Source organism: Neoarius graeffei, chromosome 26, assembly GCF_027579695.1.
Source record: "Neoarius graeffei isolate fNeoGra1 chromosome 26, fNeoGra1.pri, whole genome shotgun sequence".
Lineage (NCBI taxonomy): Eukaryota > Metazoa > Chordata > Actinopteri > Siluriformes > Ariidae > Neoarius > Neoarius graeffei.
The window spans coordinates 39,162,882-39,190,332 of record NC_083594.1 but is presented as its reverse complement, the minus strand read 5'-3'; the positions used below and the strand labels follow the sequence as shown (position 1 = coordinate 39,190,332).

General features: G+C 40.5%; 1 protein-coding gene across 2 annotated transcripts; it reads right to left on the bottom strand.

Annotated features, from left to right (window-relative positions):
• Nucleotides 1–7,583: 7,583 nt before the first annotated feature.
• mdm4 (MDM4 regulator of p53) lies at nucleotides 7,584–25,909 on the bottom strand. 2 transcript variants are annotated; one of them, XM_060910542.1, is made up of 11 exons: nucleotides 25,751–25,909; nucleotides 25,160–25,244; nucleotides 24,995–25,069; nucleotides 20,818–20,951; nucleotides 20,268–20,317; nucleotides 19,710–19,774; nucleotides 17,998–18,097; nucleotides 11,272–11,432; nucleotides 10,851–11,072; nucleotides 10,692–10,760; nucleotides 7,584–9,226 (listed from the first exon to the last, which is right to left on the bottom strand). In XM_060910542.1, exons 2-11 carry the CDS (start codon nucleotides 25,232–25,234, stop codon nucleotides 8,717–8,719), a joined length of 1,461 nt encoding a protein of 486 aa, XP_060766525.1. In that variant the 5' UTR covers nucleotides 25,235–25,244; nucleotides 25,751–25,909; the 3' UTR covers nucleotides 7,584–8,716. The 2 variants fall into 2 exon arrangements, with proteins under 2 accessions (XP_060766525.1, XP_060766526.1); XM_060910543.1 differs by having other exon boundaries at nucleotides 10,851–11,024; nucleotides 25,751–25,908.
• Nucleotides 25,910–27,451: the final 1,542 nt, after the last annotated feature.

The window sequence follows — 27,451 nt, the reverse complement described above, 5'->3', positions numbered from 1 at the left end:
AACCAACAACACTTGTCTACATTCTCTTCCAGAGTGACAGCACATGCAAACTGACTAATCGAAACTAACCTCGTCTCTGCTGTGATACATTTTATTAGCCAGTGTAAGGGCAAATGTTAGTGTCACATCCCTGACACTGACATTGCCTTGTATTATATTTCAATCCCCATAGTATGCTTACTTTCATAGTCCCATATCTACATACGATCTTGCTTGATAGATATGGAGGGATGCTAACAACCTGAAAGGGGGGGGGGAGGCTTCTGATTGACAAAAGGTTTTCATTTGGGATGCAGCTATGTTAAACAAAATCCATTTTATGGTGGTGTGATGCTTTAATTATAGCATGTGCGACAAAATCAAAATTTGGCACCTGCTGCACCACACACATTGGCCAGAGTGTGATGAGGCTGTCAATAGTGGAATGTTTTTAACAAAGCAGATTAATTAGTATGAACAAAAAAAAAAATAACTTGAGCATTTCCTTGCCTGGTAGGCTAGATAGTAAATCTGTCCCTCTCTGGGCAAATTGTAATATATGATAAAACAGTTTTAAAAATTGTGATGATAGAATTATTTATTTATCACACGTACAGTACCAGTCAAAAGTTTGGACAGACCTGTTTTTTCTTTATTTTTATTAACTAGTAGGCACGTCTTAAAGCAATGATGGACGTTGTTTCTCTTTACTTAGTTGAGCGGTTCTTGACATAAAACGGATTACTACAATTGTGGAATAGGACTATTTACTGCATTTTTATTATTTACTTTTTACTGATTGAGGATCTCAAATGCATTAAGGCGGCAAAAAATTGCACTAATTAACTTTTGATAAGGCACAGCTGTTAACTGAAACACATTCCAGGTGACTACCTCATGAAACTGGTTAAGATAGTGTGGTAAAAAATAGTGTGCCAAGCGTCATCAAGGTAAACGGTGACTACTTTTGAAGAAGCTAAAATATGAAACATATTTAGGGGTTTTTTTAACACTTGTTTACCACAATTCCAGATATGTTCCATGTTATTTCAATGCATTCTGTATTGTTCTACAATGTAGAAAATAGTCAAAATACAGGAAAAAAAAAGTACGAGTAGGTGTCCAGACTTTTAGCTGGTACAGCACAGTGAAATTCTTTCCTTCACATATTCCAGCTTGTTACAAAGCAGGGTTAGAGCACAGGGCCAGCCCTAATACAGCCCCTCTGGAGCAAAGATGTTTAAGGGCTTTGCTCAATGGCCCAAAAGTGGCAGCATGGGGCTTGAACCCAGAACCTTAACCGTTGAACCACCACTGTCCACTTAAATCGCAGTACATGTCTAGGCAGAAGTCCATAACTCCATATTCCTGGACCATACACGCAGTAACCCATAGCCATGTTTGAGCTTTCCCTCTCTCAAACAAATGCCAGATTAACTGCACTGGCAGAATTCATACTAATGACACAAATAAGACTGCAGAGAGCATAGCAGCATGATATAGCAAAGAGCAGGCAGGTCATGGACTGAAATGGTCCTGTGGGGTTCTTCGTCAGCCATCACTGAACATATTAATTATCTGAATTTCAATAGCAGTAATGCAGCTCACAGATGGTCGCAGTGCTCAAGTTGAGGCATGTGTGTATAAGCTCCTGTTATCCTACAGAATAACTCGGGGGTTTATAATTAATGAAACTGCTGATCATCCAATGAATTCTGCTATTTTAGGTTCTCTGAGAGTATTTATCACAAGGCTGTGAAGCCATTAGATAAAGATTTTCATTTCCTTCATCATGGTATGAAAGCAACAATAAAACATTGATACAGTAATATTTTTAAACCAGTAGTGTCAATGCCAGCCTGTATGATATTGAATAGGAGGGTGAAAATTTTCTAATACCTATTAATAACCCAAATCATTCGGGTTGAACCTTATAGCATGGGGTCTCATCACAAACAATTACATGCACACACAACCACTGAAAAACAGACAGGCAGCAGCATTCTTGCTTGCTAAGGTTATATACTTATTAAAAAAAAAAAACGGTCCTTGCAGTCATTCAAACCACACAAATCTTAATGAACTTCTGGTTATCCTTTTGAGTTATTAGTCCTTCGTTTGCTTAGTCTATTTACTTGGAAAGACTATTAGTCGCACCAAGGGAATTTTGAACAAGTACAATACCTTTGCCACCAACAAGTCTAGTACTTTCAGGCCATGATCATCATATACTAAGATCTCAAAAATATTTTTTGTAAACTGAAAAATTTACATGAAGTAAACAAAATTATTTTTTTTCCTAAGCAAAGTCATCGTTTAAAGATGGTGGACAGTATACAAATTCAAGCCGACAGGTGTCACACTCCCAAAATTTTGAGTAGCTATAGCCGGCAATCATAAGATGGCGATATTGGGAGCCAGGGTCTACTTCCATTAGCTTGTGAAAGTAATTACGATCAAGTGAAGAAGTCCACTGTGTCAGGAAGGAAACACGAGTCTTACATGGGAAGATTTCAAATACAGTTGTGAAAGTGGTACAAGCAAATGTATGGTAAATTCAGGCAACAGCAGCTGTGGTGTGAAAACCCATATCATATTGTTTGCCTGAAGCAAATCAATCATGCTCTTACATGTTTTAATAGGCTTTCAGTCTGAAACAAATCTACTACGTGTTAGTTTAGTCTTGAAATGTTATCTCCAGTGATGAGCAAATTTTCATCCTTAAGTAAAATTACTAAAACAAAATAGAAATGAGTCTACAACCCCGATTCCAAAAAAGTTGGGACAAAGTTCAAATTGTAAATAAAAACGGAATGCAATAATTTACAAATCTCAAAAACTGATATTGTATTCACAATAGAACACAGACAACATATCAAATGTCGAAAGTGAGACATTTTGAAATTTCACGACAGCAACACATCTCAAAAAAAGTTGGGACAGGGGCAATAAGAGGCTGGAAAAGTTAAAGGTACAAAAAAGGAACAGCTGGAGGACCAAACTGCAACTCATTAGGTCAATTAGCAATAGGTCATTAACATGACTGGGTATAAAAAGAGCATCTTGGAGTGGCAGCAGCTCTCAGAAGGAAAGATGGGAAGAGAATCAACAATCCACCCAATTCTGCGCCGACAAATAGCGGAGCAATATCAGAAAGGAGTTTGACGCTGTAAAATTGCAAAGAGTTTGAACATATCATCTACAGTGCATAATATCATCAAAAGATTCAGAGAATCTGGAAGAATCTCTGTGTGTAAGGGTCAAGGCCGGAAAACCATACTGGGTGCCCGTGATCTTTGGGCCCTTAGACGGCACTGCATCACATACAGGCATGCTTCTGTATTGGAAATCACAAAATGGGCTCAGGAATATTTCCAGAGAACATTATCTATGAACACAATTCACCGTGCCATCCGCCGTTGCCAGCTAAAACTCTATAGTTCAAAGAAGCCGTATCTAAACATGATCCAGAAGCGCAGATGTCTTCTCTGGGCCAAGGCTCGTTTAAAATGGACTGTGGCAAAGTGGAAAACTGTTCTGTGGTCAGACGAATCAAAATTTGAAGTTCTTTATGGAAATCAGGGACGCCGTGTCATTCAGACTAAAGAGGAGAAGGATGACCCAAGTTGTTATCAGCGCTCAGTTCAGAAGCCTGCATCTCTGATGGTATGGGGTTACATTAGTGTGTGGGGCATGGGCAGCTTACACATCTGGAAAGACACCATCAATGCTGAAAGGTATATCCAGGTTCTAGAGCAACATATGCTCCCATCCAGACGACGTCTCTTTCAGGGAAGACCTTGCATTTTCCAACATGATAATGCCAAACCACACACTGCATCAATTACAGCATCATGGTTGCGTAGAAGAAGGATCCGGGTACTGAACTGGCCAGCCTGCAGTCCAGATCTTTCACCCATAGAAAACATTTGGCGCATCATAAAACGGAAGATACGACAAAAAAGATCTAAGATAGTTGAGCAACTAGAATCCTACATTAGACAAGAATGGGTTAACATTCCTATCCCTAAACTTGAGCAACTTGTCTCCTCAGTCCCCAGACGTTTACAGACTGTTGTAAAGAGAAAAGGGGATGTCTCACAGTGGTAAACATGGCCTTGTCCCAACTTTGAGATGTGTTGTTGTCATGAAATTTAAAAAAGATCACCTAATTTTTCTCTTTAAATGATACATTTTCTCAGTTTAAACATTTGATATGTCATCTATGTTCTATTCTGAATAAAATATGGAATTTTGAAACTTCCACATCATTACATTCCATTTTTATTTACAATTTGTACTTTGTCCCAACTTTTTTGGAATCAGGGTTGTATGAAATACAAACTAAACTGAAACTACTGGTGAAACTAAGCAAAACTAAATAGAAATTCAGACTGAATACAAAATACATAAAAATAATTTGAAAATGGAAAACTATTAACCTTGTTGAATGTCAAATTTGACGTTGACTCCGCTTGGATCAATTCTAAAATCTAGTCCGCTCATCTGCTGGTTAAAAAAAAAATAAATTCCTTCTAAATCCTACATACATTCAACCACTTGTTCTTGAGATATCGCACTGAGAAAAATCTCAGCTGGATGGACAGAACCTGAAAATATTTTTTTTAAAAACCAGTAATCAGTAAAGTAATTCACATTGGTCATCATGTTCTTTACACCCACTGTGCAGTGATGGGCTACATGAATGTATAGACTCTGCTAAAGAAGTCAGCCCCAGCCTCTACTTCATATACATTCTGCTCATTTTAACTTGCCTGTTGGTGGGACTCCCCCCCGCCATTCCAGACAAAATCAAAATCACTTAAGACATTTGTTACCTGCAAATAAGACAACCCAGATGCCAAAAATGTAGGTTTGCTTTAATGGATTTTTCCTTAAACGAAAGGGCTCATTAAGGAGCAACAGGGCCTGAAGATTGCAGAGTCATCATGAACAAAGCCAAATTACATTAGCCATCACCACACACACAAAAAGACACCTATCCATCCATCATCTGTACTGCTTATCAGTCAGGGTCACAGGGGAGCTGGAGCCAATCCCAGCTGACTTCAGAGAAGAGACAGGGTACATTCTGGGCAGGTCGCCAATCTGTCACAGGACACATGCAACCATTCACACTCGCACCTTTGGGCAAATTAGAGTAGCCAAGTTACTCTGCATGTCTTTGGACTATGGAAGGAAACCCAGGCAGGCATGAGAGAAGACCCAAACTCCACACAGAAAGACCCCAGTCGGCTGCGAGGTTCAAACCCAGAACCTTCCTGCTGTGATACGACACCGCTGCACCACTGTGCCACCTCAGTATAAAGACGTACTTGATTAAATGGTAAAGGCTTGTGCTTTAGTTTTGCTTTGGCAGCACCACCAAAAAGTCAAAATTAACACTTCAGTCTGATGCCAGCATAAAAATATACCACCGGAATAAAGGTGCTAAAGGAAAGGTATGTGGCATGCACCATGAAAAAAAGATGCAGAAAAACAGGTACTGAGTACTGAATAATCAGCATGCACAAAATTGAAGGAACACTATTCAACTCCTGATTTTCCAGATTAGCTCGTCAGTTTAGTTGACAGAACATTACAGACAGTGCGTTAATGCCATCACATGCAATTAAAGCAATGACCTTAAACAGCAAAATGAAGCACTGCAAATTAGCTGCGTAAATGCAATTATACAGTGCAAGACTACATACCTACATTGCTGATATCCCATGAAACAAACAAACATGTTTTTGATTGGTTTTAACAAATGAAATGCTAGTGTTTAAATTGGCCTCTGTTTAAGGAAACATTTTCTCTTTGTTACTTTTACTACTGTGCAGTTTATCAATTGCATCTGTACATTTACACAAAAACTAACCATTACATAAGTGCATACATAATACCAGTCTTCAGCACTACCTTAGCTCGTCTTCTGCAATAGCTTCATAGACCCTGACTGCCCTCTAGTGGTTTCCCTAAGCAGCTGAAAGAGAATTAAGAATGCATAGGATGTTTGAGAATGTCCTTGGGAAGCAAACTGCATGAATCGTTTTAAAAATTAAATTCAGAAATACTTTTGAGCAATTCCAGCGTTATGGACGTGACACTTGAACTCAAAATGGCAACAAATGACCCAGTGCATGTTTTATTGTCTCCCAGTATTTAAACAGGTGTTGCATATTTTAAGGCTGTACCATACTGGAGAAGTGATAGAACAAGAACAATTCCCATAGTACATCTAGGGCATGCCAGAAAATGCCAATAAAAGATGCGTTATGGATGTGACAGAAAAAGTATCACTTTTCTTGGGTGACTGTACATTTTTATCAAACTCTGAAATTGTAAACCTAATGTCGAAATGGAGATCTCCATTTGATAGAGGGGTCCAAGGTGAATATTAAAAAAACCTTTGTTTAAAATATTTTGTATTTCATGCAGAGTTTCGGAAGGAAAAGTCAGCGTTATGGATGTGACGAAATTCCGTTACGGATGTGACGTGTCTGAAATAGACATGGCGTATGTTTAGAAAATCAGCAATTTAAGCACCATAACCCTTTGAAAAACTCTCTAAATATCAGCTAAAACTATCAAAGTTCTTAAATAATATTTAGGATGGCTATTGTTTTGCTGTTTTGTGGATTTTTGCATACATTTCTGTGGCTTGTGGCAATAATATAGAATTGTACATGACCAAAGTTGATTTTAGCTTGGGTTTTACATTATAAGAAAAAGACTGACAGTGACATATTAGGTTGGTTACAAATTGGTTCAACTCATTCACATCTGTAAAATACAGGCCTAGGTGATATCTCTGGGAGTGGTTTTGATGTATTACATGTTGCTTTATTTTTGCATGGTGAGGTTGACATTTACATGGAATTGCCCTTTTAGAAAATATAGTTCACAAAATAAGTTCATGCAAGCGCACAAAAAATAGCCCAATTAAATGAAGAGAAACCTTGTTTATTCTATTTATTCAAATTAAAACAAAAGCTGCTCATCAACAGGAATTATGTTCAGAACTCATGTTGAGACAATGTACAAACAAACTTCAATAATTATGGCAGTGACTTCAGCTGAAATACGTTTTACCTTGAATACCATGTGGCATAATGAGTCAAATACAGCACTTATGTGCAAGGATTCTTAATGGAAGTGTGTTGTTCAGCTACAGGAAATGAGATTTGTGCATTCTGGTTAAGGTTACGAGTTAATCTATCGCCCCCTTGTGGCAAGATAAAATAAAGACAGCAAAGATTCTCTGGTAGTTGAAGCCTTGTGTGAAGCTTTCAACGGGCAGAGCACACGAATTAGCCTTTTTCCCCCCATATAATTCAAACAGAGAGCAAAATCAAATGGAGGGAAGGATAAGCAAGCAACAGCACAAATCATTTAGGAACTGCTCATCTGTGAAAAGGAAAGGTAGCGGCAATTCAATGAAAAAAAAAGTGCTAAAACATTCCTCTTTAAGAAAACAGCAAAAACAAGGAATTTCAAATGTGAGGAGCAAAACTGTAAAACAATTTTCTACAGATAACATTTGGCAAAAATCTGTAACAAGTGTGTCATTTAGCTTCCTCTACATCTGCGTTTTTCTTTACACACACAGGCTACAAACGATTGAGGACATGAAAGAAGGCATAAAGGCACAGTGTAATAGGAAAAGGATGACCTTAAATGGCACTCAAGAGATCCTGTTCCTCGACGTTCACACTCCAGTGATGCTCGGACTCGGCCAAGACTCCAACTTGAGATGAGGGTGATGACAAAAAGGAATTGATTTTTCACCAAGCACTGGAGCAGAACCGAAGCCTCTTAGCCTGTGTGATCTAAAAATCTAAACTTTGAGGAAACCTCAAGCTTTGCAGGCTAGTCATCTTAGGACAATGACATATAGGCCGTTATAGACTTGCAAACACGTAATACCTGTATTTTAAGCTAACAGCAATTCAATATATTTATAGAAATTTGTACAAAGTGCTACTCTCTGTGATCCAAAAAGGAGTCAAGACTTTCTCTCCAAAATACCCACCAATAAATGAAAAATAAGTAAAATGAATAACTGTGGTTCAATCACAATTCACATGCAGAGCTTTGTCTAACTGGAGAGCAAACAAGACAACCCCATGCAATACCGAGTTTACGTCCATAAATAAATAACTTATACAATTGTCAGCTTAAAACCCAATGCCTAGTGAATTATATTACACCATGGTGGCAAGTGCCAAGCTTCTGTGCAAATGTATTTAGGTATGAAGTATTACCTGTAGAAGTATTTTTAATGAAGGAATTGGTTTTCTTGGTGCATTGTGGTACGTTCAAAATCCTACATACGTGGTGAAGTACGAAACCTTCCGCTTCCTTCACCTGAAGAGAAATATGTATATCTCCTTCCATAATGAATGGAAGATACCAGCTTCACAAAAATATTCATGACATGCATGACAAATGCTACCTTGTTCAGTACATTATATACACACACTGCAGTTTGGAAGGAACATAACCTATTTACAAATTTTGCACCATTTATATCCAGTATTGTACACCTCCAGAAGAGATGCTCTGTACAACTTAAATATATTTTACATGCAAACCATTATTTGTTAGACATGAACCATAACATACGCTTGTGTTTGTATATTTTACATGCAACCTGCTATTTGGTCATTTGGATATGGAGCCCTCTGTATGTACTTTATACATGTGTATTTTACATACAAACCCTTTCTGCATGTCATGCTACAAACATCTTGATGACTTTCTGGATGATCTGGCCACACCCCGGGCATGGTGCATGACACTTGTGTAGCTTCCGTGCGCAGGGGAAGCAGGTGAGCATGTGTGCCGTGCGCCCATGAATGATGTTGCCATCGCGTGGACGCACACGGCACAACCTGCAGGGTTCCAGCATGACTTCACGTGCTTCTTGGCTCTCCTGGGAACTCTGAACCATCCGGCGTGGGGCTTTGCCCTTAGCAGATGCAGGTGAGGCAGGTAACTCACGAGATACCCAGTGTGAGGGCAGGATGACTGGGTCTGAAACGGTTCTTGGGCAGTCAGGCACATCAATGCCATCGTCCTCATCCTCGTTTTCATCTTTGGAGTCTGGGAGATCGGGGACTGAGACAGAGTGTGCTAGGCGCGTACAGTCCTTGTACCAGTCCTTGCGTAGAGCCCAGCAACGCATGCAGTAGCGCTGTGTGGCAGAGTTAAACTTGCGGCATTCTGAGCACTGCCAGGCATCCTGTGGCCAACAGAGGAAGATTAAAAGTGGGCCATAAAATTTTGAAGTTAAAAAAAAAATTAATTAGATTTCAAAATACCAGTCAAAAGTTTGGACATACTTATTCATAGGGGCTTTTTTTTCCCCCTGTATTTTGACTATTTTCTACATTGTAGAACAATACTGAAGACATCAAAACTATGAAACAATATATGGAACATATGGTAAATTAAAAAAAAAAGTTAAACAAAATGGTTCATCGGCATTATCTTAGGTGGTGTTTACATTATACTGTATCCGTATCGTTTTCGTTGTAGATGCACTGTCCATGCACATTAAAACGCCGGAAAATGACTCCACAGGCGGAACAGTTTGAATCCGCCAGGGCCCACGTATTCAACCCAGTTCGTATCTGATCCGGTGCTGTGTAAACATTGAGGAACGAGGATACGCAGTGCTGAGCTCTAGCTGACGTCGTCATTGGACAACGTCACTGTGACATCCACCTTCCTGATTCGCTGGCGTTGGTCATGCCACGTTGGTCATGTGAATGAGCAATACAGGAAGTGTGTTGAGGAAGTCATTAAGTGTGTTGGTTACCGTAGCACTAAATAGTCTTGTTGTAATTGCAAAAAACGGCCGTTCTGCGAGGTGAAGAGTGTACCGAACACTGTTAGATCCTTCTAGCATAAACATGAAGGCCATACACGGTGTAAAAAAGGCGTCATTGTAGTACCAGTACCGCCGATAACAGACTGGCATACTTCATTTTTTACAACGACATCCTTCCACTTGCAAGTGGTGAGTGACTCGCGCATGCCCGATATGTACTGGGATCATGTGACGTGCCGTCTAATTAGTCATGTGATTAGCGTATCCGTGTATTGGCGTTGCTGTGTGCACGGGGAACGGTTTTGTTGCGGGCACAGAAATTGTGCGCGCGCGCGAATCGTTTTAAAAACATTAATCTGATGATCCACTGATTCGAAATAATGTAAACAGGGCCTTAACCAGCTTCATGAGGTAGTCACCTGGAACGCCTTTCAATTAACAGGTATGCCTCGTCAAAAGTTAAAGTTTGTAAAAGTGGAATTTCTTGCTTTCTTAATGAGCTTGAAATGACAGTAAATAATAAAAACACAGTAAATAGCCTTCTGTAGTAATCCATGTCAAGAACCGCTCAACTAAGTAAAGAGAAACGACAGCCATCATTACTTTAAGACATGAAGTGTCTTGATAAAAATAAAGCTCAATTAGATGTTCAAACTTTTGACTGGTACTGTACATGTGTTCCTATTAAAGTGACCAGTGAGTATTTCCAATCTTGAAATCCACAACTCTAAAAAGTCTCACGTGCTATTTATAATTATCAGAATTTCCACAGTAACGTAGAATCTAATTTTTAGTAGGATACTTTTTGGGTATGGTAAACATTTTCACAACATTGTATGCATTTTAAAGTTTAGAGGCATCCATAAAAAGGTACCTGCGTGGAGATCTCTGTGTCTGTATCATCACTGAGGCACTGCGAGTCATCATCCAGCCCCTCCTGCATCTAACAATGATATAAATATAATGATAAAGTCGTCATCTCAGTTTTATACCAACACACCAATGATGGAGGTGGTGCAGTAGCAGCCTTTACCTCCTTGTCCTGTTTGCTGTCCCTCCCTTGCTCCTCTTCCTCCTGAGGGGACTCCGAGTCACTGCCCTGTTCAAGGGCTGCCTCCTTCATTTCCACACTAACCTGCTCACTCTCTGCCTCATTCAGAAACCACAGGTCATCCGTGGTGTCGGACACAACAGCAGTGTCCTCCTCCTGTCCACAAGATGACTGCTTCTCAATCAAGTTCTTGAACACAGTGTTCTATAGGACAGTCCTATTACTAGGTTCACATGCAATAAGGATGAAAATGTAATGAAGGAATAACATTTTGCTGCATAAATGGTTTGTATATTAATAATGAACGTTTCTACAAATGTCTGTCATAATTAATCAGGTTTTCTAATATTTTCCCAATTCACATAGAGCATGAGTACAAAAATGTTTAAGTTAGTTGTCTTACTTGATTTGTGTGGATGTCTGTGGAGCCATTGCTCCTTCGTGTATAATTACTGCGCAAGTTACCCAGAAACCACCAGGGCAAGCCAGACAGGTCCCATTCATCAAGACTAACATCCAGCTTTGGCCGCTTACAGGCTGATCTGGCCATCCCATCTAATGAGTCTGTAAACAATTTCAAGAGACCCAAAAAAACCCACCCCACTTCATTTGTGATTTCTAAAAAGATTAACTGACACATACTTCCTTTTGCAAAAGTATAAATATATATATTTTTTATTTTAGAAACTCATCTTGAGTTCTGTTCACCCTCCATAAGCACCACCTGCACAAAAATATTCAGGTCTAGTTCATTTTGTTAAGTTAGTCTACTAAAAGTGCCTTAATTGTGTTAAGTGTGACTTTCATATGTGGGTCTACCCCAGACTTCATTGGCCCTTTAGTGCAAATGAAGTGAAATCTTAATGCTAAAGCACAAGATTTATTGCCACAAAGATGGAAGCACACAGTTCTCTACAACGGAGTGCTTCCACTTTTGCGGCAACAAATCTTATGCTGTAGCATTAAGATTCCATGTCACTGGAACTAAGGTGCCCAAACCTGTTCCAGCATGACAATGTCCCTGTGCACAATGCAAGATCCATGAAGACATGGCTTGCCAAGGCTGGCAAAGAAGAACTTAAGAGGCCTGCACAGAGTCCTGCCCTGAACACAACTTGACACCTTTGGGATGAATTAAAGTACCAACTGCACCCCAGGCCTCCTCACCCAACCTCACTAATGCTCTTGTGGCTAAAATCCTAAAATTTGATGGAAAGCCTTCCCAGAAGAGTAGAGTTCCTTATAACAGTGCGTGGGGGGGTAGGGATAGTGTTGACATATGGAATAGGATGTTCAAAATGCACACAAGGGTGTGAAGGTCAGGTGTCCACAAACTTTTGGCCATATAGTGTACATGACATTTAGTGTTATCAGAATATAGTTAACAAGAATGCTCATGCCACAGTACCTGCTGTTCTCAAACAGACAAAGCTGAGGAACTAAAACCTTTTGACTTTCCACAAGCTTTTGTGACATGTTTTCCCTCTTACAAGATCAACAATAACCTACTGGAATGATGCAGGCCTTGCTTGGCAAATACTGCCAAGTAGCTACACTCATTAAAAAGATTCAAACATGGCTTAAATCAGCAATACAGGTAGTCGTCGACTTACGACCTATGCGACTTACGACCGATCGACTTTATGACTGGCAAGTGTTTCCCAGCTGAGCTAATGACAGTTTCCGCCCCAGCTCCTGGCAGCGCCTCTCGCCGCGTACAACAGTTTCCGTCCCAGCTCCAGGCACATGCGCAGTCTCTCTCGCGCTCCCTCACGCACTCCGTCATACAGTTTCCGCCCCAGCTCCTGGTTTATGAAATGAGCAAATGCTCCCGCGAGCCCGAGCGCTGCAACAGCTGATGACGTAGACGACCCACAGCCAAGCACCAGTGATGCCAGCGGTCACTAAATTTTGTATTTTGCTGTGTTTTACATTTGTATTTTGGTATGTTTCAAACTAAAATGTTTTCTATTTTTCACACCTGCATTTCATATTCTTTGTTTTGCACATATTAAACGAATTGTACTGTACGCAGTGTAGCATACAGTGTTTGACTTAAACCAAATAATGAGCCAAGGTAATGAAATAAGAAAATGTTGATAAAATAAGACTAAGATGATTACAATATCATTGCACATCACAATATACTTACGTTCATTTAACATAGGCCGACTTACGACCAGATCGGTTTACGACCGGTCAGTTGTAACCAAACGCAGTCGTAAGTCGACGACTACCTGTATGTGCTATTTTAAAAAAAAAAAAAAGGCAAGCCAGTTTCACCCCTTTTGCCCTTCATGATAGTACAGCTAAATTTACAGTTGACGATGTACCACTTCATGGACAGACTGATGGAGCTTGTGTACTTCAGTTAACTTCAGGGATGTCACCAAGAGATTAATGCTCCCAGTAGGGGTCACCCTTGAACAGATTTGAGGGGAGAGGCCAGACAAAGAGCAAAGCTAATAATCCCCATGAAAAGGTTTTTATAAATAAATATAAAAAATAAAATAAATAAAATAACGGGGGAACGACACCCACATGAATTAGAATTACTACAACCAAAATAATTTGGATAGCCCTAAAGGTGTTCTGCTAACCTCTGCTAAGTGTGGAGGAGTGTTGACCTTCACTGGGGATCTTGTTGAGCAATGGTAGGAGCACTCTGAAGAATTCATTAACGTAGCAGACATGTCCATTCATGGAGACCATGCCAGAAATCCCTGGTATATTTGAGTCCATTTCTGCAGCTGAGGATACTATGGCCATTCGAAACTTTCATAGTGGCAAAACTGTAGGGATAAATGAGATTTGGCTGCAGATGCTGAAAGCAGCGTACAAGGTAGTGGTGGATTGGCAAATTGGGACAGTGGTCCCAATTTCTGAAAAAGGAGGACAGGGGAGGTGTTGCAATTAAAGGGTAATCACATTCCTCAGCCTCCTAGGAGGCTTGCACAGCTTTGTGAGGGGTCTTGCAAGTATGCAGGCTAGGTACAGTTGTGGTCAGAAGTTTACATACAGTGACATGAATGTCTTCTTGATTATGAATGTCATGGCAATATTTGGGCTTTCAGTAATTTCTTTGAACTGTTCTTTTTCTGTGGAAAAATGATTGTACAGCATACACCTTTAATTAAAAAAAACTAACATTTGGTGCACAAGTTTTAATTTTCTTTGGGTTTTCTGAAATCAACAAGGTCAAAATCATACATACAGGGTCAGAAATTTACATACACTCAGGTTATTAATTCAGAGGTGCTGAAACTTCCAAAATGTCTTATCTTGCCAAGGCCTCTTAAGTTCCTGTTAGTGAGCATGACCAACTACAGCTGGTAGCTTCTCTGTGCCTTCATTAAAAGGGTTTGTTTACAGCACTCATTGGATTGACCAACACACAATACAATGGGGAAAGTCCAAGGAGCTCAGTGCAGATCTGAGAAAGAGGATCACAGGTGTACACAACTCCAGAAATGTCTCTTGAAGCCATTTCTAAACTGCAAAGTCCAAGATCAATTCAAACAATTGTGTCCAAGTTATTGTGAGGTGTAGTCACTTTGCCAAACCACTTTGCTTCAAGAAAACCCAAACGATCACCCTCAGCTGAAAGGAAATTGGTTTGGATGGTCAGGAACAACCTGGGAACCACTATGGCACAGCCCTGCCATGAACTGGAAGCTGATGGATCACTGTCTACAGTTCAGATCATCATGAACTAAAGAGGCTGCTATCCAAGAAATAACCCCCTGTTCCAAAATTGACACCTTCACAGCCTTAACTAAAGTTTGAAGCTGGCCACATGGACAAAGAAAACAAGACTTCTGGAAGATACAGTTGTGCTCACAAGTTTACATACCCTGGCAGAATCTATGATTCTTTGACCATTTTTCAGAGAATATGAATGATAACACAAAAACATTATTTCCACTCATGCTTAGTGGTTGGGTGAAACCATTTATTGTCAAACCACTGTGTTTTCTCTTTTTAAATCATAATGACAACAGAAACTACCCAAATGACCCTGATCAAAAGTTCACAAACCCTGGTGATTTTGGCCTGATAACATGCACAGAAGTTGACACAAATGGGTTTGAATGGCTACTAAAGGTAGCATCCTCACCTGTGATCTGTTTGCTTCTAATCAGTGTGTGTGCATAAAAGCTGAGTGAGTTTCTGGGATCCAGACAGACTCTTGCATCTTTCATCCAGCCACTGACGTTTCTGGATTCGGAGTCATGGGGAAAGCAAAAGAATTGTCAACGGATCTACGAGAAAAGGTAGTTGAACTGTATAAAACAGGAAAGGGATACAAAAAGATATCCATGGAATTGATAATGCCAATCAGCAGTGTTCAAACTGTGATTAACAAATGGAAAATCAGGGGCTCTGTTAAAACCAAGCAAATGCCACAAAGTATCTCGCCTACAATACGCCAAACAGCACAGAGACAAGCCTCAAAACTTCTGGAACAAGGTAATTTGGAGTGATGAGACCAAAATTGAACTTTTTGGCCACAACCATAAACGTTACATTTGGAGAGGTGTCAACAAGGCCTATGATGAAAGGAACACCATTCCTACTGTAAAGTACGGAGGTGGATCGCTGATGTTTTGGGGATGTGTGAGCTACAAAGGCACAGGAAACTTGGTCAAAGTTGAAGGAAAGATGAATGCAGCATGTTATCAGCAAATACTGGAGGCAAATTTGCACTCATCAGCCCGGAAGCTGCGCATGGGACGTACTTGGACGTTCCAACATGACAACGATCCAAAACACAAGGCCAAGTCGACCCGTCATTGGCTACAGCAGAACAAAGTGAAGGTTCTGGAGTGGCCATCTCAGTCTCCTGACCTCAATATCATTGAGCCACTCTGGGGAGATCTCAAGCACGCAGTTCATGCAAGACAGCCCAGGAATTTACAGGAACTGGAGGCTTTTTGCCAAGAAGAATGGGCAGCTTTACCATCTGAGAAAATAAAGAGCCTCATCCACAACTACCACAAAAGACTTCAGGCTGTCATTGATGTTAGAGGGGGCAATACACGGTATTAAGAACTGGGGTATGTAAACTTTTGATCAGGGTCATTTGGATGTTTTTTGTTGTCATTATGATTTAAAAATAGAGAAAACAGTTGTTTATCAATAAATGGCTTCACCCAACCACTAACCATGAGTGGGGAAAAAAAGTTTGTGTTATCATTCATATTCTCTGAAAAAAGGCCAAGAAAGCGAAAATTCTGCCAGGGTATGTAAACTTATGAGCACAACTGTAGCTGTATGGTCAGATAAGACAAAGATTGAGTTGTTTGGCCACAATGGCCACCACGTACAGAGGGACACTGTACATGGTGGTAGGATAATCATGCTCTGGGGCTGTTTTGCTGCCAGTGGAACTAGTTCATTGCACAAAATGGATGGAATAATGGAGGACTACCTCAGAACATCAGAAACTTGAACATGACTTGGGAGTTACAACAGGACGATGAACCCAAACACGCATCAGAGCTGGTTGTGGAGGATAAAGCAGGCTAACATTAAGCTGAAAACAAGTCCTGACTTCAACCCTACTGAAAATATATGGACTGTGCTTATAAGTCGAGTCCATGCCAAGAAAAAAAAAAATAAATCTTATTGAACTCCAATTCTACCATGAAGAGTCATGAAATATCCAACCAGAATTCTGCCAGAAGCTTGTTCATGGTGAACAAAAATGTTTGGTCAAGTTGAATCTTGCAAAGAGACATTTTGCCCAAATATTAGGTGTGCTGTATGTATATATTTGACCCTCTATGTACAATTTTGACCCTGTGTTGATTTCAGAAAACCCAAAGAAAATTAAAACTTGTGCACCAAATTCTAGTGTTTTTTTGTAATTAAAAGGATGTCGGCTGTACATTCTGCCACAGAAAAAGAACAGTTCAAAGAAATTACTGAAAAGGCCAAATATTGCCATGACATTCATGTCACTGTATGTAAACTTCTGACCACAACTGTATGTTTTGTGGCATTCAAGTATCTTGGGTTCTTATTCTTGTGATATTAAAAAAAAAAAAAAAAAACACAAGACTGGCTTAGGTCAGCGGACACAGTATTGCAGTCCCCATATCAGTCTACAGAGGTGACATAAGAGCTTGGTTTGAGGAGGAAGCTCCATGTTTACTGGTCAACCTACATCTCAGTCCTCACCTATGGTCATGAGCTCTGCTCCTCGTAAATACGAGGAGCCAGAAGAGGCAGATAATCTTCCCTGGTAGACTCCTGGTAAAGCTCCATCCATGCATACCCTACTGGATGGAAACCCCAGGGCGTACCCAGAATTAGGTGAAAAGATTGTTTCTAAGTCAGCTGTGAGATAACAGGGGATCTGTCAAAAGGAGCTGAAGTCTGTGGCTGAAGAAAAAGTCTGAATTACACCTTATTGACCTGTTTCCCTCCCCTACAACCCTCACCAGGAAAAGTAGGACAATGAATGCAAGAATGAGATATGCAGCTATAACAGAAAGAGGGAAAAATGCTGCAAAAGGTGATGATTAAGGTAAGAGATGCAAGAAAGCCCAGTATATGGATTTTTGTAGGGGGCCAGAATTTCTTACCACCATCCCAAGTGTAATAAGTTTTAAAAATAAACCAATAATTGTTTAATTTATTTGTCATTAACTCTTGATTGTTACTTGTTTATGTATTGTACTATGCCTTGTTTGACTCCTGTAACAAAGCAAATTAAATTTACAAGAAACATACAGTGCATGTCTCTTTAAAGGCTCGGTCCCACAACACTGATAGATATAACTATACCTAATACCTATGACTATACCTATGCTTGAATTTAGTTCCAGTCTGAAGCAGTCATACCACAATTATAGTCCCAGCTATATCAATCATTAGTTGGTCCTGGCACTCAAATGATAGCACGTGCATAGAAATCACGTGTAAACAATTACCTGATTGGTCAGATGTTTTATCGGCTCTCCAGAAGCACTCTCATCGGTATGGATAAACCCAGGCCTGCTATAGGCATCATTATTGGTCTGGTGTGACCACCAACCACAAACTGCAGGGGGCCGATTTATTTATAGTTATAGGTATTGTGGGACCGGGCCATAAATAAATAAATAAATAAATAAATAAATACCATCATCATCATCTCGCGGTCTTCGCTGAGAGGAACTCTGCATGACACAGGCACTGGCATCACTGAAGGATGTTCCAGAACTACACATCTTGCTGGATACCTACATGGTGAAGGAGAAGCAGCATTATTGCCAGATACTACGAGGTGACAACAGGCAGAATAGCAGCTCCTCCACAGCAGGGACCTTGTTTATGTGGCTGCAGAGAGCCACGCGCACACAGGGACAGAGGGAAAGGAAAAGGATCTATGCTTGTGGGTTTCAAAAACGGCATTAAAAACCCCCTCAGAAAATCAATACATGGTTTTACTCTTAACACACTGATGCTTGTCGGGGGAGAAAGTAGTTAAAAGCAAATAAGGAGAATAAAATGATTGTCGAGCTAATCTTAAAATGTTAAATATTGTTAATCCTGAATCAAGAGCAGACTATAAATAAATGCAATATGCAATTCAAAGGTGGCCATACCTTTCAATACCAAAGGTTACTTAAGAAATTGCTACTTTAACATGTATTACCCATTCCCACCCAAAAGGTGTAGCCACTGCAAGCAAGTGATAAAAAGAAACTGCCAGGCTCTTCACACCAAACTCATCACCCAAATCAGATTCTTCTGTGCGTCAACCCATAACAAATTGCATATGTATTAATACTTGTAAGGGTGTAGGACAGAGGGGTGGAGGGTGGAGAAGGCCAGTGTGTGGAACAAACAGAGCTGCTATTATGCCAGAATAAGCGGCGGAGCAGAGAAGAAAACTCTGAGTGACAAACAGAGACGGGGACTCTGTTTCCCCATTAGCCATGCCCACACTGGTGGCTTTTCCCCCATAAACTAAAACCACCAGGCGAAGCTGGCCTTGGGGATGTACAGAGACGGTGCCACTCTGTACACACAAAACTGTTGGAGGCAGCTGCTCTTCCACCCCTCTCATGGCAAACTACGTTTCATCTTACCAGCTAACTCCAAAAACTCCGCAAAACTGTCTTTGGACAAACACTAAAGATTTAGACATCTATGAAAATCTGCAACACCTCAAAATTTAGCAAGAGACTTATGTAAATGACCAATCTTATTATTGACCTTAATAGGGATTAGTATAAGTAGCAGAAAAGTAGCTATTGAAACAATTGTTAAAAGCCCTATGTAACTGGATTAGTTTTACCTGGGGAGGTAATATCAAATGATAATAGCAAACTAGGATTTTAATCCAGTGCAAATAGGCAATGTCTAGTTTCTAAAAGACTGAAAAGTCATAATTCCCAAGCAAATACCTGTAATTCGCCAAACACAGAGCTTCCTCAGTAATAGTAACATGTTTGAACGGACCTCACTGTAATATAACTAAACCAGACATGTACGTTCAGGCTGTGGCTCCTTAATTTGACCAAATCACACAGACATGTTCCTGGACTGGCCAAATCGCTTAAAAACTAAATAACTCAACCTCCTTTGATAAAACTAATCCATCATCAATAATGCTATAGCCTGTAGCTTTGGATACATCTGAACAGTCTATGCTCACTGCTGCCAAAGGCACATGCATTTTCCAAGCTCTTTCTAAAGAACCTATTGATGTTTCAGTCAACAGATGCTTAAACAGAATGAAACGCTATCATCATGAATAGAATTTATGAAATCTGTCCACATGAAAGTTGTTGCCATGAAAGGGGCAGATGAGCAACATTTCTCCTGTGCACCATGCTGTCGCTTTACCTGACCGGGATCTTCACATGAAGACTGATTAGAATCCTTGCCGACTGAAACATTCTTTGCCGCGTCTGCATTTCAAATGAGACATAGTAACATACAAAAAAAACAAAAAAACAAAACAAAAAAAAAGCCCTGCCTTTATTAACCAAGCACACACACCATTCATTCTTAGGACTTAGAGAAACATTGTGTTATTAGTCAGACTGTGTGGGCACAGGGGGAAGGAGAGGGAGAGACGGGGGGGGGGGATAATAAAAATAAATAAATGGCACAAAAAGTGGGCCAATAAACCCATCTGACATTTTGTAATTAAAAGACTTTAAAAAAAAAATGCTTAAAACTACAACTTGCCCCACATGCATGCATTCTCTCTCAAAAAATAAAATTTAAAGGGGGAAAAAAAAAATCCCATCTCAAACTGCACAGCAAGGTATAAAATAAAATGAGCTGCAAGTTCACAGGACAAGGCAAAACACAGAAATATACAGTTTCATTTTTAAAATGTGTTTCAATAAATATCTTCAAATAAACAGAACACGCTAACCGGTATAGGCAACATACCCGAGCTGTTCAAAATGAGTAAGTTCCTCTTCAGCATCTCATAGACAGGGCTGTGAAAAAGACAACCCATTAAATGAAGAAACCAATGCACTATTTATAGGATATTGTATTATTTTATACCAAAGCACTGATAGAATAAATGCTCGAGTCTGATTAGCCAGAAGGGGGCGATTAGTTTTCTTTATAAAGGTAGAACTGACAGAAGTGCCAGCTACAAGGTTCATGTACAGCGCTTGTTTTAACACTATCAATTCTACAGCTATGACTTCAGCACCTCTATGGTGGAACCTCCAAATAATGGATTTGTTTAAAAAAAAAAAAAAAAGGAGTTACATTCAACAAAACAACTATAAATGATACATTGGTAAGTATGACATGATGCTGGAAAACCGTGGTGGTGTAGAGGAATAAAACACTCCACAATGTACCAATATTGGAAAAATAATCAATTGTCTTATTTTCCTAAAATGCCATGTCATGTTTTTCTTAATTATTGACTTGCTTTGGCATTATGCTGGTCTTCATTACTTTACAGAAGGCATAAACTCACCTGGGGCTTTTGACAGAAAAGCTTTCCACTTCCAGCAGCTCCCCAAGTGGATCATCTTGACAGTGGACTATATGCTGCCTCTGTTTGTCATACAATTCCTTCACAATGATGTACTGGCCAAGGTAGTGCATTACCTGAAATCAGAAAATTAGTGGGGAACATCTATGAAGATTCAGTGTCTCTGATGATCAGCTAAACATGAAGATTATAGTGGAGCTCCCCATGCACTTCGCGCACAGAGCCCTATACTTAAGAGAATGCGTCAACCTTATGGTTTGACCGCACGACGTCTTTATGTATCCACATCACCAGAGGGTACCCAATCCTACGTGCAAGGCACCGTCTCTCAAACACGATCACCAGATAAAGTTTGTATCTTTATTTACATGAGACGGGTTTTTAATCCAGTGCTCATTTTTAATTTGATTTTTTTTTTTAAATAACATGGGATTTATTTACTAGCACATTTTATGGGAAGAAAACAAAGCCCACACAACAGTTTCATAATATATAAAACAAGCTAAAACAGTTTTATTAATCCAATAGCTTGGACGATTGACAGTTTGTCATGTAAGGGCAGAAACAGTTATTGAAAGCATGCTAGCAAACAGATCCAAAATGTATATAAAGGCAGAGTCCCAATAAATAAATAAATAAAATAGCCCTGCAGTGGTCGAGGGAGGCACAGACAGGATCAAAAGTAATACTACACTCACAGTCCAAACACACAAACAGGGTCAAAACCAGAAGTGCGATACACAAAACATGGCTCGGTAACATTAGACACAGGGTACAGAGCATGTACTTCGCAAAGTGTTACTGAGAGTCCTTACACATATGCACTGTGATTTCGCTCTAATCAGGAACAGGTGCATGGTAATTAGTCCCAATGGCACTGCACACTCCTATTATTTTATTCAGGTTGATTTTGTGCCTTTGCAAATATTTTGATCACTCATCATCAGGAGCTCCACTTTCAGGCAGCGCTTCAATATCTATTAGATCAATCTGCTCCTTTCACTTAATCGGGGCAGGAATAAAATAAAGAGCTAGGATTAATACGAACTATGGAAGTACCATGGTAATATTGAGCATTAAATCCACAGGAGAGGCAATTTTCTGCAGACATCATGTTCTTCCTGTCCTTATGATGTCTCTGCTAATGAAACATTGTGTTGCACCTTCGACAAAAAGGCAACAAGTCTCTGGCTGACAGTTATGTCTCAAACTATAGATCACTAAAACATATGGACACCTGACCATCATACCCATATGTAGGCCTTCCCCAAATTGTCACCAGAAGCTGGAAGCATACAACTGTATAGCATTCCCAACATGGTGCCCTGGCAAGGACCCATGGCCTGGCAAGATTGCCCAGACCTCAAACTTGAACATCTTTAGGATGAATTCAAACACTGACCAGGCCTTTCACTTGACATTAGTGAAATACTTTTGTGGCTGAATGAGAAAATTCATTTTTAAGCAGTCACGTTCTTTTTAATGTCGTGGAAAGCCTTTCCAAAAAGATCAAAGGCTGTTATCACAGCAAAATAAGGAACAGACACCATGTTTTTGGACCAACCCAGGGTTTTGGAATGGGCACATGTAGGTGCGATGGTCAAGTTTCTACATAGTTTTGGCCATACAGTCTACATAACATTAGTGGAATCTGCACCCTGTACTACATTTTGCTCAGGTGTTACTATTTCCACATCCTTTCCAAATGCCGAATATCTGTGCATGCTAATGAACTTGTCTAGTTTACATAAAAAATAAATAAATAAAAAGTTTAACACAACCAGGAAACAAACCAGGGAGCAGGTTACATAAACATTACATATAAAAGGTTTTGTTTTATGAAAATCAATAGGGAGTAGGTTTAGTTGTTGGAAAAATGCAGAAAAGAAAAACACTGGTACCCAGCCAACTAAACCTGTTCACTACATAACTATTTAAAAAAAAAAAAACCCTGACAGTCCAGAACTGTATTCTGTTGGTCCTGCACAGCCAGATTATATATTTTCCATCTATTGGGGATTTGTGCATATCCTCCATTGCCATTTTGTGCAAATCAATTAACAAAAAAAAAAAAAAAAAAAATTGTACGTTCTGTAATTAAAGCTGAGTTTTCTCCTCTCATGATTGTCATTCCAATTAAACATGAAACGCCATGTTTTTGAATGACTATTCATCCAAAAATGTGTTTCCTTTTCAATTTTTAAAAATAGTGCTTTGTCAACTCATCTGAAAAACCACCTCATGTGAACATGTAAACTTTATTGGCAATACCTGAGGGTTTTCTCCCCCCTTCAAAATCCACACATTTCCATTATTCATCTTTTAGTTCAGCAGCAGGGCTCGACATTAACGGTAGTCCAACTATCCTGGACAACCAAATGCTTGGTCTGGACAAGTCAAAGACCATGCATGGTTTTATGTTGGCTTCTGGCCCATCCATACAGTTTTACATACAATACCTACAATTAAACACAGTTTGTTTTTACTGCATTTATTTAATTCCTGGGCTCCCATCTGTTCAAAAGTATTGGCACTCTATTTTCTTCATACAAAAACTTTGTTATAGATTTCTACATTACCGAGTAATGAACCTACAGTCTGAGAGTTCTACACAAACACACTGAACTTTACAACAGCTGCATGTATGTGAAACGGAAATAAAAATCGATTACGGCCGGAAAAGCTATTTTGGATAAAATTGTTATTGTTCATTACAAGTAACCAATAACCAAACTTCAACTCAATGCGTGATCATTTTATGTTGCAATTCACAACTATTCTATGGTTTTCCTAAAAAAATAAAAATAAAAAAATAAAAAAAGTAGTACTCACAAAATAGGGGGCAAGTGGAAATTAACAGGCAAGTGGGTTTAAAAGTTAATTTCAAGCCCTGCCGTGTAGAATGCATTTGATTAGGGACATTTTTTTCCACGTATTTGCCTTACGCTGTAGCATCACTGACGCACGCGATTTTTTTCTTCCTTTCTCCTTTAGCATGGTCGCCTCACAACAAGAAGGTTCTGGGTTCGAACCCAGCGGCTGGCGAGGGCATTTCTGTGTGGAGTTTGCATGTTCTCCCCGTGTCTGCATGGGTTTCCTCCGGGTGCTCCGGTTTCCCCCACAATCCAAAGACATGCAGGTTAGGTTAATATGGGACGGCCTTGGGCTGAGATGCCCTTGAGCGAGGCACCTAACTCCCAACTGCTCCCCGGGCGCTGTTAGCATGGCTACCCACTGCTCTGGGTATGTGTGCGTGTTCACTGCTTCAGATGGGTTAAACGCAGAGAGGAAATTTCACAAGTGTGTGATGAATAAAGTTGTGCTTTCTTTTTCCACCAGGAATACACAAGCAATCATTTTCCCCTTTCAAAATATGGCAATCCATTCAAATATGGACGACTAATGCCGCTTTTCCACTACCAACGCGGCTGAGTTGGGCTGAGCCGTGCCGTGCTGAGTTGGGCTGAGTCGAGCTGAGTGGGGCTGTTGGAGTTGCATTTCGACTACAACCACGCTGAACCGTGCTGGCTGGAAGTGGGTGGACACATTGGGTGGAGTTAGCGAAAGTGGGTGGACGTCACGTGATGTCGTTAGGCGGCGCAAACAGTGACATCAGTGACCTTTTAAGCGGTAGTCTCATGACCCGGATAGTAAACAATAAACATGGAGGACATGGAGTCGTTAGTGTTACTGGTCTTGGTGCTGTGGCTTGTTGTCACCGACAACGCCAACAGATACTGGCAAGAGCGTATAGATGAGGCGAGGCGCATAAGGCTTCAGAAATTCTCGTAATTCTTCTTCTTCCGGATTTACGGTGTTTACAGATCCCAGCGTGCTCGCGGGGCGTGTGTGGGCATGTGAGGACACTCCTCCTCACCAATCAGTGCACAGGGGAGTGTCTCCTCACGCCCCTAGCCCCACTCGGCTCGGTTTGGCTCGCTTCAGCCCTACTCCAAAACCGTGCGAGTTTTGGGTGCTAAGCAGGGCTGAAGCGAGCCGAGTCGTGCTGTTCTGAGGTAGTCGAAACGCGAGCCGTGTCGGGCTGAAGTGAGCTGAAGCGAGCTGAAAAAGGGTAGTGGAAAAGGGCCATATCACCTTTAGATAACCTTTCACACGTGTGTATTTTCACAATGTTACACTGACAGCCTGCAGTACCAACCTCCTTCAGAGTGAAAACCTCCTCCTGAGCTCCAGCTACCCGAAGAATCTGCAGGAGAGGAGCCTTGGGCTGGACCTGCATTATCAAGAATTATTGAGCATTCTACACTATTATTATGTGTATAAACTACAAAAACACAACGAGTGTGTAATCTATCAAGGTTACCTGACTTCCCTCCCCGGGTAGAGCTCTGCATGCTGGGCTTGAAGCAGAGTGCAGGGCTGATGACATGGAGTTCATAATTAGCAAACTGTAAAGGAATAACAACACATTATTTTAAATCCTAACAATGCTTCTTTATTCCTTGGAAAAGCACAAAAATAACCATAGGCATCATATTACATTGAAAATGTGGTAGTCAGTAGCTCGAATACAACTTGCTGGTCTGTATACGTTACAGTAAATGAGCTCAGTACTTACAGGAGCTGATTATTCACCTGTCACCAAAGCTAGTTATTAGCTCTATTCAATGCGAGTCGCTTCCTAAAATTAACATTTTCCCCAGATATAGCCGCTTAATTAATTTAAAAAAAAATTCCTGTTATACCCAGAAGACTAAATTAACCCCTTAAAAACAATACTTCAACATAGCTAATGAACACGCTAACTAAGCTATCGCTAGCAACCCTTCAGGAACAATGCTAGCTTAGCAACAAACCATGCTAGTTACGGCGCTAGCTATACATTTATCTCTCAATATCTCCAGCTTTAAGCGCATACAAGCATCAAATACACCGGCGAAATAGAAAATGTTACCTTAAAATGGCTAAAGAATTACATTGTTGTTGGTTTTTTTTTTCCCCCAAAGCGTTTCTAACCAGAAGCACTAAATGTTTCTGTACAATGCTCCTGGCTAACAAGCGAAGGAGGATTAGCCACCTTCAACTGACGTGGTGAGAGTCGAGTCTAGAAAAATCGTTCTGTTTCTCGAGTTCAAAAAAAGTTTTCAATTCTCGTCTTTTCAAAATAAAGGTCTCTAAAGAGACCAGGCTTGTCCAGAAAATGGGTCACAGAAGCATTCTTCATTATGGGTTCTCTCTCTTAGCATTTTTCCCATCTGAGTTTCATGTTAAATACTCTGCCCTATCATCAGCTTTTCGATGATGGCTTATTAGGGCCATTGGAGGTTACAATCCATCAAACAAATAAAACAAAACAAACAGAGCTGAGGGAGAGTGTAATATTCTGAGGGGGGAAAAAAACTCAGCATTTCCAAGATTAAAGCTGTAAATTTACGAGGGGAAAAAAAAAAACTTGGATCATCTCAGAGATTCTATCTATCTGGCATCTCACTACAGTGACAAGGCCACTCTGACAACTTCAGCCATCGACGTCTCTAGAGAAGAATTACAGTAGTGGCAGGGGTGAAAGTAAGCCGGTCCTGACCGGTCCGGCGTACCACTAAGGTGGTGTTTACATTAGACCGTATCAGCGGATCATCAGATTAACGTTTTTAAAACGATTCGCGTGCACACAGCAACGCCAATACACGGATACGCTCGGCTCCGCAGGCATCCTGCACTCCAAATCACTCCGCCCTGAACAGCGAGTGCCCTCTGGAGGGTGCGCACTCCGGCCCTGCGCAGCTCACAGAGCGCGAGAGTGAAGCGCACTAGCAGTGATTCGGGACAAATAGCAGGAAGTGAAAGTCCGCGCCGTTTTTTAGCAGTCGCGTCACATGACCAACGTGGCATGACCAACGCCAGCGAATCAGGAAGGTGGATGTCACAGTGACGTTGTCCAATGACGACGTCAGCTAGAGCTCAGCACAGTGTATCCTCGTTCCTCAATGTTTACACAGCACCGGATCAGATACGTAACGGATTGAATACGTGGGCCCTGGCGGATTCAAGTTGTTCCGCCTGTGGAGTCGTTTCCCGGCGTTTTAATGTGAATAGACAGTGCATCCGCGACGAAAACGAGACGGATACGGTCTAATGTAAACACCACCTAAAAGATTTGGCCGTACTGGAAAGAAAAATATACTGTCTCTGAAAAAAAAATCCACTTTCAGCATAACAACACACCTGCTAACGTCAATTTACCAAAAGCAACACGTTTTCCTCAATATACATTGCATATAACTCGTTCTGACCTGTCTCTGAATTATGTCTGAAGTGAATTCCTTCCATGTTTCACTCGACAGACAACGTGCGAGATAGTGCGCGTAGCCCGCTGCTTAACCATCTTGCGCCAACGTGCGCAGCTGGTATCCAAAGTGTTTTAGTAGACAGACGTTTGTTGCAAAGTCTCCCAAATAAAAACATGTACAGAAACATATGTTGATGTTTCAATATTCTATTATGTGTGCAGTGTTTCGCTGGACAAACAACGAGCGAGCTACAGCGCGCGTACGGGTTAACCAGATCTTGTGCTATAACGTGCGCAGCTGGTAATCAAAGTGTTTTAGCAGACAGACGTTAGTTGCAAAGTCTCCCAAATAAAAAGGCATATAAA

Bases quoted from the DNA above. Each gene is read 5' to 3' on its own strand.
- mdm4 (XM_060910542.1), bottom strand. From the start codon at position 25,234: ATGAACTCCATGTCATCAGCCCTGCACTCTGCTTCAAGCCCAGCATGC. The intron at 25,070-25,159 runs GTAACCTTGATA...TTGATAATGCAG, and splicing joins TACCCGGGGAGGGAAGTCAG to GTCCAGCCCAAGGCTCCTCT. The intron at 11,433-17,997 runs GTATTTATTTAT...AATTGTTTACAG, and splicing joins ACCGCGAGATGATGATGATG to ACTCATTAGATGGGATGGCC.